The sequence below is a fragment of the Squalius cephalus genome, assembly GCF_949319135.1.
Source record: "Squalius cephalus genome assembly, chromosome: 14".
Classification (NCBI taxonomy): domain Eukaryota; kingdom Metazoa; phylum Chordata; class Actinopteri; order Cypriniformes; family Leuciscidae; genus Squalius; species Squalius cephalus.
Genome location: NC_137135.1, coordinates 29,045,821 through 29,056,899, shown reverse-complemented (window position 1 = coordinate 29,056,899; position 11,079 = coordinate 29,045,821). Strand labels below are relative to the sequence as shown.

Below are 11,079 nucleotides of genomic sequence, written 5' to 3'. Positions count from 1 at the left end.
TTGAACTCGCTCACTCTCAGCCTCTCATTCACATTTAGCTTTGCCCTGCTGCTCCTTGAGATTACTGAGGGCATTGAGATTGTTCTCTCTCTTTTTTTTTTTTTAGGAAAGTCTAGTCACTGAGAAAAGCAACTAGTTCAAATTTTTTGCATTTCGAGTTTCACATCGTCACTTTTTTCACACAGGACCTTTTTTAGAGATAGAAAGCATTAATATTCACCAAAATTAGTCTATTTTACAGTTAATCAAAGCAAAACAAAAAGTTATCAAAAAGTTTATTAGGCACAGCAAAATACAATGACTTTGGTCTTGAGACTTACACTAAATCAAAGCCTATTTTTCTTCTATAGTTTCATACCAAAACACAAGTATTGCAAGTGTTACAGTGAGAGTTTGCATAGGCATGAAGAATGGAAAAGAAAAACAAAAATCAGACAGTAATGGGCAATATCAAAGCCCTTAGCGTGAAATATATAAAAGTCTTCTTGTAAAATACACTTAAATGTTTTAAAAAATACACAATAGTCATCTAGAAAAAGGGGAAACGTACACAAACTGTGAGGGAATGCCCGGAATTTAATGTATGCCCCTACCTGTCCTCGGGAAGAAATCTTGTGTAAAGATTGAGCAGATTAATGCATTCGTGTGTAAAAATATAACATTTTCTATATAGACCTTACTGCACTCAGCATAGCCACTGCTTATGGAAAAAAGGCAGATTGGTGACTAAGGTACAGGGAATGCGATTAAATGTGTATTTGCTAAATCTGACTGATTTTAAGGCTCAATCTACATCTGAAACAATCTACTGAAATGCCTTAAGGGCTGCTTAAATACTATCCATTGCTTTGAACTCGCTCAGGGCCTGCACAGGGTTGACGTGCTTCTTTTGAGAGGACCGCTTCACTTTGTTGGTCTGACCATCGTCTTGCTTCTCGCGCTTGACCAGCGGCTTCTTTTCGGGAGCTTTCATCCTCCAGGAGATGGCGGGCATGTTGAGGTTTTGCATTCCTTGAGACTTCTGGTACTTGGTGGAGGCCACGTAGGAGGCCTTCACAGTGGACACCACAGAATTCATCAGATTCTTGGCTGCCTGAATCAGAGACATAGCACTGTCCACCTGCAAATAGGAAGGAAATAGAAAAGACCAATGAATTCCCATCCCCATGACACTTTCAGCCATTTATGATTGTTTATGGATATTTCACTTTTATAGAATTTGATAAGAGATTTCAGCTTGCATGTCAGGCACTAATTTTTCAAATAAAATAATTGAAATGATTATACTTAATGTCAAACTATCTAGCTTGCGGGCAAGTTCTACTTTACACAAACACAATATCTATTGGAAATATATTAATAATTTAGCTTCACTATAGAATTCTCTTTACTTTTCATTTTAAAATTCCCTGATATGACTTACCCCAGACACCACAAGCTCTCCACCCAGATTCTGCACCTCTGCTTTGACTTTACTGCAGATATTGAGCTGGTGACAGTAAAGGGCGATACGCTGCAGATAGGCCAACAGATCCTGCTTGCATGCTGAATCTGGACACTACAGGAAAAGAGAGAAAAAGCAGTTGCTTACGGTCAAGCATATAAATATTTCAATAATTCAAAAAGTCAATGGGCAACATATTTAAACCTGTTATAACGTTCTAAACGAAGCAGTGGGTGCAATTTTAAGAGTTATTGTAGCTGAAAACAAATATTGGCGAAAATATTTTTTTTTAAATTAACATGCAAGGGTTTTGAAGTGTGTGAAAGATGGGCGTTTCAATTAATTTGCTGGAAATTTGTGGCACTTTGAAAAGCAGACTTTGTGTTGGCCTAATGATACGGATGCACCATTTAATAAACCTGACAAGGAAACAGAGCGAAACTAACGCCGACTAGCGTCTATACAGAGAGTTCTACTGATATCTAAAATGAAAAGCGCGCACAACGCGGTGGTTGTTTTGATGATCTTTGACTGTTGCCTGTGGATACCCTAACGCTCCACAGTCACCTGTCCAGCTGCATGTGCTAGTCAAATTAATTCAATTCCCCATTGTGGCAGGCGAAGTGGCAGGCGAACTGGCCCACCAAGGGCTCACAGCCAAGCTGTCCTTATTTTAGTAAATTTTAGGGTAGTAGACTACTCTGTTGCAAAATTTCCATTTAAACGTTTATCAAATCAGTTGTTGTAGACAATGATCCTGCTCATTTCTACATTTAAAATAAAAAGCATGCACTGCAGTGCTGCCAACCAACTGAATACATCACTAGCCCCATTAACCAGTTGTTGGTTCAGTAAAAAGCACAGTACTTGATTTTTCCCCAGTTTGGTCATCTAATATCAATACCTCACCATGCTTCACCAGTCTCCAAGGTAAAAATACTTTCTTCACGGTGATAATGTTCAAAGAGTCTGGCCCCACATCTCTGCATTGAAATGCTTTGAACGAGCAGGACTTGAGGGTGCCTGCCTGCACATAATTACACAAAGCCAGTTTCCCAACAGTGCCTTTATCTCAATAACTCTCCGCCAAATGGCGTAAAGCATTTGGGGAAAATGTCAAATTTCCATTATTTTAAACAACAGCTAGACTGTAGATGCATACTTATGTCGCTTAGGGCTGGAAAGACACTCACAGATGTCATGTGCATAATTCTGCAAAGCAAAATGCACCAATTATGATTATGTAAAATTCTGCTGAATGCAATTTAAGACCTCAGTTATTCAGCCAAGTTAAAATAGTGCTTAGTTAGCTATGATGTATAAAAAAATGGGGCAAGAAAATCCAGTAGACGTGAAGTACTCATGACAAAATTATGAATTTGAATTAAATCTAGATGGTCATTTAATATGATTCTTCCATGTCTACATAACAAAGATGGAAACTCGAGTCCGCAAATTGGACTCGAGTCGGACAAGCCACAATAAAATAAAAAAAAATAAAATAATAAAAAAAAAGACTTGAAGTTGCAACTTGACTTGGACTTGTGAACAACTGACTTGAGACTTGACTTGGACTTGAAGACAGAGACTCGTAAAAACAAGTCATTTTGGTACGGTATTTTCGATTACGTTCTCTTTACTACCCCACATGACAGCATGAAAACATTTTACTATTCATTCATTCCCTATCAATATGTGCAGCAGCAAACACATCAAGCCAGCTTTATTATATTGCACATAAAGCATCTGAAGGCATGTGTATTCATCACCCACTGGAAAAGTGCTGTTATATAAATGAACAAACAGTGACAATATAGCCAAGTCTTAACTTGAAATCTTTGCTTTTTAAATTAAATGACACAATCAATTAATTCAAAGGGAAGCTGCAGTATTGCACAGTTGTCAAGAAGCTATCCATTTTCAAGTAGTACACATTTCCATGTTCTTTTCATGCAGTATATCCAAATTTAAGTCAACTTGCATATGGACTGGACGCACACTTTCATGTGCATTTTATGACCCTGTCCAACTCAGATCCTGTCTACACAGATTGGACTTGAGTTGGGGTGCATTATTTTATCGCCTTATCACAAACGAGACAAAGGCAGGAATGTTGTTATTTGTGTTGTTTACTGTAACGCTTGTTCACGCATGGGTTTTTCAAATATCCAAATATGATACTAAATACCACAGGGAAAAGGGCTTCTATTTGTGACGAGCTGTCTTTGCATTTGAACATTGCGCATTTTAAACAGGACACGCATTAGCTGAATAAATGTTACCAATACAAACATATTTACATGGCTATCAAGTGTCACGCTCACTCATTTCGGTCTTTTGTCACGCACTCCCGCCACACATTGTATTTCTCACGCGGAAAAACTATTTATGCCGCAGCACCCAAAATTTCTCTGGCCGTGCCGATCTCACTATGGAACCGGCAGCCAGGAATCAAGCGCGTCTCCCCTAGCCGAGCCTGCCACTTATCAGCCAATCAAAAAAAGAGAAAGGGGCTACACAATAGCCAATCAGAAAATAGCACTATTGTATCTGGGTAAGATTTAACGCAACAACCAATGAAAAAAAGCACATCCTGGAATTGTTAACGTGATTCTGCTACAGCGTCTTCGTTCAAAGTTTCATTCACCCATAGAGGAAACCACTGGAGCTCCGAGCATCACTTTGAGCACAGAGTAAGTCATGATGATCTCCTATTTTAATGTTACAACAAATTCACAACTTGTTTGACACAGTGACAACTTGACTGCTGTTAGAGAATGTTTCCCAGATAATTAGCATCAGTTTTTCGTGAGTGTCTAACTTAGCCAACAGTTTTACAGCCTGCTCACTGACAACACCTGCTCAGAACAAGTAGTCTAGGCCTTGTCATATTTTCGTTATCACACGATGACTGATATATTGTCACATTATAAACATCTCTCTCTCTCCAAATAGGCTTAATAATTTTATTAGCACTAAACAAATTAAAGTGTATTGCATAGTCGATGTTATAGGTCACTTTTAAAATCATGAATTTATAATTATAAATTCATAATTTATAATTATATCCTGGCCATGGATGCATTAATCATTGCATCTGTCTTTCAAAGATGTCAGGTAAAAAGCAATTAAGCATCCTCTCATTCGCCCTGAGAGGAAAGTCCCCTAAAAAGGCCAGGTTAGAGGATGCTGTCCCAGAGAAGGTGGCGAAAAGGGTAGATCCATTAGAGGAGGAGACAGTGCAGGTGGAAGGCAACAAGTCCAAAAAGGCAACAAACACTTTCAATAAACACCAGCCATAATCTCTCTCTCTCTCACACACACGCGGTAATTGAATAAATACTTTGTATTTGGTATTTTAGCAATTATTAATAACAACAACAAAAACACTAATAATAATATTATTAATGAAACACCCCATTCCCGTGACCCGTCCATCCGTGATCCGTGTGATCATCGAATCCATAGGATTAGGTTAACTCAGTACAATATTTCAACTTTCCATATCGAGCCCAGCCCAGCCCGTTTACCTTCAGGAGTCAGGTGTACAGTTCGTACAGCTTATGACATCAGTCAGACGGCGGGCCGCTGGAGTGGAAGGCGGATCGAGCGGGATTCTTTATAGAGCTGGTAAGTCCCGCCCATCCGTAAAACCCCAAGTGGACCTCTAGGTTGAAAAATCGTCAATGCAAGTGAATGGGAGAAAATAATTATTTTCTGGTCCCGTTTGAATTGTGCCATGAATGTGAACATATGTTGTCTGTGAATCTTTTATATCATTTTTCATGTTACGAGTTTGACAGTATATGGTATGATTCTTCGGCTAGCAGTTGTGGAAAAGACATAACGAGAAAGACTACATGTCGCCTATGTGACGTCACCCCATAAAGTTGACTTACCCGTGGTTTTCGCCAACCTCAACGATTTTGTCCTCTCCCTGAAAGAAGGCGGTGAAGTGCACCAAAGACACAGCCATGTTTAGCGGGATCCGTGAGCTAGTGTTCGTGTGCGAGTGGTGGTGACGTTTCAAACGCGTCGAAAGCAGCAAAGAGTTGTAGTCCACAAAGTGCTCTCACACAAAGTCTAACCGTATCAAACTTCTACCCGCTAAATTGTAGCATTCTTTACACGAAAAATTATATCAAAAATTCACAGACAACATATGTTCACATTCATGGCACAATTCAAACGGGACCAGAAAATAATTATTTTCTCCCATTCACTTGCATTGACGATTTTTCAACCTAGAGGTCCAGTGGGGTTAGCGGAACGAGTGGGACTTACCAGCTCTATTGGTGTCGATTTTCAGTCACTTTTTAATGATAGGCCTTACGCATCTGTCAATCATCCCCGCTTGCTATTTGGGGAATGAATCCAGCGCTATGATTGGTCGAACTCTTCTTCTTTTGCTTGATTTGAGGACTGCGCGTGCAGAGGCGTCACCAGGTTTTTGCGTAGTTCAGACTAACAAATCGTACCAGCGTACTTTGAAGTCAAAATGCGTATCCGCTACGCAAAATGCGTACAGGTTGGCAGGTCTGGTTTTGTTACCGCTGGTGCTCACTCGACATTACCCATCCCTGCTTGAGAACTACAGCAACTCAAATAGCTCAAAATGCACAGCACATTATTTTTTCTTGTGGTGACCGTCCCTGCATTCCAAATAGTATAATGTTATATATAGTTTAAAGGTTTAATAGTTTTTTTGTTGTTTTTGTGAATAAAAATTTAATTACTGATTTAAGTAATACTTTGTGTGCTACATAATCAAAAACTGATTACAATGCCTAACAACTCATGAATTAAACCTCATGATTAAAAAGACTGAGGAAGACTATACAGTGACAACATTGATTAATTGAAGGATGAACAGGCAACCATCTTACATTAAATTCAAATATAATTTAAAAAAGAGAGCATTTGATAAGAGCATTTTACCAAGTGAGCTCTCAACATCCATCTATTCTAATGTTTGAGGTTAGTAACTCAAGATAAAAAAAAAAAAAGTGAAATATAAAGCCAAACTTGCAGAGATATGCCTGTGGGAGATTTAACTTGAGATCCAGCAAAATACAGAGTCGGAGTCAGGCCATCTTCACTATACTTTCGTAATCATCAGTCTGTCTATACACCCCACTGAGAGAGAAGGGCAGAGAGACAGGCACAGACTGTTAGAGACAAGAGAGAGCAACAGGGAGACAAAGGAAGATGGGAGACAAGTGGGCGAAACAAGAGTGGGATGCGAGGAGGAACAGGGGAGAGAAACAGGAAGAGAGTGAGAGTGATGAAGAGGGCAACATGCTGCTCATCTTTCAATGAGATGCCTTACAATTAGCAGCAATCTGATCACAGTATTTCCCTAAAGTTTTGCTCGTTCAAGGTAAAGTGAGAGATTTAGGTGCTACTAGAAGCACTACATGGAATGCAAAAATAATTGTTTGCAAACTGGTTTCCATAACACTCCTACCAGTAAATGAATGGTTTAGTTGTAGGATAGACATTTATATGTATATACTACATAAAAATAACAACAAAAAATAGTAAACGTCAGGAATATTCATTCATTAGGTGCACCATTCCTTTAAGAGACACAAATGCTATAAAAAGGCACTTTCTTGGCCAAAGGAAAAAGTCTGTTCTGGGTCTGCTTCACCTACAGTATTACAGTATTTGCTGACTCTGACTGCAGGATACTGTAAAAGCATTTTGTGCCTAGGGTTGGAGGAGAGGATTACATTCACAGCAATACAAAGCAAGCATTTTCCTGCCTTTAAGGGCTTCTCACCCCTACATCTGGCATGTTGATCCAGCAACAAGTCTGGCTATGCTGTGAGCCCCAGCAGCGCTGCTGGAATATTCAGCGGTATATCTCTGACTGCTTTGGCGTTCGCAGTTTCCACTCCAGCTGGCTCAAAGCATTCTGGGATTTGTAGTAAAGATTATCCAGCTGGGCACATCATCACTCCCCAGCGGGAAGTCAGGATGTCTGGCCATGTCTGGGCAGAACTTCTCCCTCTCTCTCTAGTTCATCATAAAGAGCCAGCAGAGGCACACAGAAAGCCAGAGTTCAAACACAGAAAGCCAGAGTGTCCGCCTCTTATCTGCTTTACTATTCCACCCATTATTCCAGCAGTCATTAATAAAGCCCCAAATTTATATCAATCACTGAGCTGCTTTTCTTCCCAGGAGCTAGAGAGCTTACTGCAGAGGAAGTCAGACAAACAGCAGAACGAGGCAGAGAGAGAGAGAGAGAGAGAGAGAGAGAGAGAGAGAGAGAGAGAGAGAGAGAGAGAGAGAGAGAGAGAGAGAGAGAGAGAGAGAGAGAGAGAGAGAGAGAGAGAGAGAGAGAGAGAGAGATGGTGGTGGTGAATCAGAACAGAGCCCTGCTAAAATGAAACCTGCTAAGCATACCAATTAGAGGCTCGACTCCTGTTTGAAACAGCTCGAATTGGCCCTTTGAAAGCATCACTTGTGCATGCTCAGCTGCTGAATTCATCCAAGTTGAACAGGAAATGCAGCCTGCCTGCCTGACCTAGACGCATGTGAATACATGATGCACATGTCAAACAAAAGTCCTCCCTGCTTGCTTAAAATATTTTCTTCCTCCACCTGTGAAGGCCGCATGCAGATCACATGCAGTTTTGCCAATGCGGTCGATTACACAACCAATTTTCGGTGAAGAGATGTGCTAAAACAGCATTTATTATTTGTTGTTTTTATAGTGTCCCGGTAAGTCCCTTATCAGGCTGGTCCAAGAGCTGATTCTGCATTCACCCATCACTTCATTAAAAATGAGCAACTTCTGAGAAGAGTGTTCTTAGGAAACTCATATAACCCTAGAGTGCACAGTGTAACCTTACAATCAACTTCAGCCCCCACTTCACCCCCTTAAAGCAATGTAAATGCATGCACTTAAGAGATATTACCTTGCTTGGTCACAGACTTTGAGCTTTTATAAAATAAAATAAAAATACTTAAAAGGGGACTCTGATTCTGGTTGAGACGGGACAACTGAAATACACGTTTTAATCGTTCCCAGAAGACTTTTGCTTTTCCTTTTTAGAGGTATCAGTAAAAGAAAAATCATTTCTGGCTCATATACACTGGCTAATAATGCAGGTTGTTGAAAAGTAATGGGCTGTCCTTAAAGTGTACTGCTTTTCTAATATGACAGTGAGTCTTTATTTAACCTGCCAGCAAAATGTTAAAAAGAAATCTCAGCACCTTAGTTAGACAAGGTGTTGCCATTGTTTCTTACTTTCACCATCAAAAAGAGGTGAACTAACGCTAATCAACTGACCTGGATAAACTCAAATGAGTACTACAGAATTGATGGTGCTGGGAAAGATGCTAAGTGATAAACAACACTACAGCTACCTTTTAAAAAAAAAGATACTTCCCTCTGACAAAAAAACAAAAACAAAAAACAGACACTGAAAAAACTGTTTTTCTTATAGGCTCTTCATACAAAAAAGGGATTAAAGTTTGTTTTTAATTGTCCATTTAAAAAAAAATCCTAAAAGGGACAGTTCACCCAAAAACCAAACCAGTATGACTATTTCTTCTGTAGAACAAAAAAATCCACAGATATTCTGGTGTTCAATGTTGTTTTGGATCCCACTGATTTTCATTATTTGGACAAAAATGGTTGAAGCATTGTACAAAATATATTTTGTATTGGAACAACATGAGGGTGAGCATGAGGTGAACCATTCCTTAAAGTTCAAGCTGTACTGCTGTAGCAAGCAAGTTTCACTCTACATATTCATAAAAAATCAATTGTTGAAAAAGACAGAAAACGGTTGACTCTCTCTCTCTGCAAATATGTACATTATATTGTGTAAATGATGTGCTGTCCTCTGGCATGGAGGTGAAAAAAAAAAAAAAAAAAAAGTCAACTAGACCCTGAAAAAAAAAGTTCAAAACAACGAAAACAAGGGGACAGCCACTATCGGGATTGATGAGCGGAAGAGAATAGAGGTGTTGGAAAAAATAACGGATTTCACGCCTCAATGTTAAAAATATCCAGCTATAAAAGTGAGTAGGAAGGTCAGGCCGCATCGCAGAAAATGTCATCTGGCCTGCTGAATTCCATTCTAAATGGACTGCGGTAGTAGAACAGCACGAGCAGGGTTCTGACCTTTCTCAACACATCAGGGAAGAGAAATGCCAGTTTCCCGTATTTACTGACATAGCAGCATTTTAATGTAGAGCAGCCGTGATTATAAATGGAGCATCTTGTGTAATACATTCTTTTGTGGGTTATGCCCACTAAAGCCTGAGGAGATACTGATACGCTGTTCGCTCCACTCCTCTTGAGAGGAGATGCAATGAGTTGTGTTTTTTCTCAACTAAACAGAGCAGATGACATATGGAGGTGATTAGAGCAGTGATGAAATCGTTCTGCCCACCCATAGGTCTTCAGCGAGAGAATTTCCATAGATATCATTACCTGGTGTTTATATCTGTCCCAAACCACAGAAAGAATTACCAATTGCCTTGCGCGCTGACAGACTTGCCACATGCCTAAGCCAACATATAAAGTTTAAAGATTTTCTACAAAAGAACAATGCATGTCACTTAAGATATATATATTTTTTAAAGGTTCCTGGAAAAAGTGGGATTACATTTTTTTTTTAAAAGCAAAGCAATCTCCAGAGGTAGGAGGAAAACAATACTTCTATGAGTCTCACTTGTGAACTTTCTGCATGAGGGTGCCCTCCGATGTAGAGTATGGATGAAACAAATTACTTAAGAGTTTAGCACTCCATAATACTAACATCGCCCTACTTTGGATAAAAAAAAAAAAGCAATTGACAGTTTAATGTATATTTCCCGTTTCAGGACTAGCAAAATAATTTCACCTTACTCTCTGTATAGTGACAGGATGAAGGAAGTGAAGGTGGGTGAACAGGTAGGTGGTTTTGCCCCCTTTTGTGCTCACCGTTGGAAGAGACTCATCGGACGACATGATTTTTCACGGCCGCAGTAGTATCTGCACGCTGTCTCTTTCGCTTTATGACAGATATTGTATTACAATATTGTATGCCACCTATTGAATTTGGGATGTGAACCAGGTGCTGCCAGTGGATTTACACGTCATATCATGTGTACTATTCGTTTTAAATATTACAGTTATCGCGATATATTGTCCCACCCTTAATTAACACGATATCTATATTTCATGTTTTGAATATCACGGTTATCGTCAATAATGGTATATTACAACTCCTCTACTTCAGAAGCGCCTGCATAGAAAAAACCCACATCTTCCACAAAACTGCCTTGGTCCATCTGAAGGAAGACCTGAATCTTCATAAAAAGAACAGTCTGCAGTAAGCAAACTTCATCTTCCATTAACATCTGCTAGAGACAGTTTGAGAACAGCACAGGTGGAGATTTGACGCACTGACTGTGACCCATAGAAGAAAAGAAACTGCAAGCTTGATCTACCAGCACATCTCTCAGGTGTGAACTTATTCTGGATTGTATTTACAGGCTGTGCAAACAACATGCTGAAATTAGGGCTGCAACGATACACCAAACCCACGATTCGGTTTGAATCACGATTTTTGACCCACGATTCAATACAAACCTTGATTGTTTTTTTTTTTTGGGGGGGGGGGGGGGGGGGG

General features: G+C 39.6%; 1 protein-coding gene across 1 annotated transcript in view; it reads right to left on the bottom strand.

The window, feature by feature from the left end:
• Positions 1–258: 258 nt before the first annotated feature.
• ctnna1 (catenin (cadherin-associated protein), alpha 1) overlaps positions 259–11,079 on the bottom strand; it is a 146,737-nt gene continuing 135,916 nt past the window's right edge. The window contains exons 17-18 of the mRNA XM_079892256.1: positions 1,424–1,558; positions 259–1,120 (exon numbers count right to left, since the gene is read on the bottom strand). Of these exons, the coding sequence (XP_079748382.1) occupies positions 830–1,120; positions 1,424–1,558 (426 nt within the window). The 3' untranslated portion in view covers positions 259–829. The remainder of the gene's footprint in view (positions 1,121–1,423; positions 1,559–11,079) is intronic.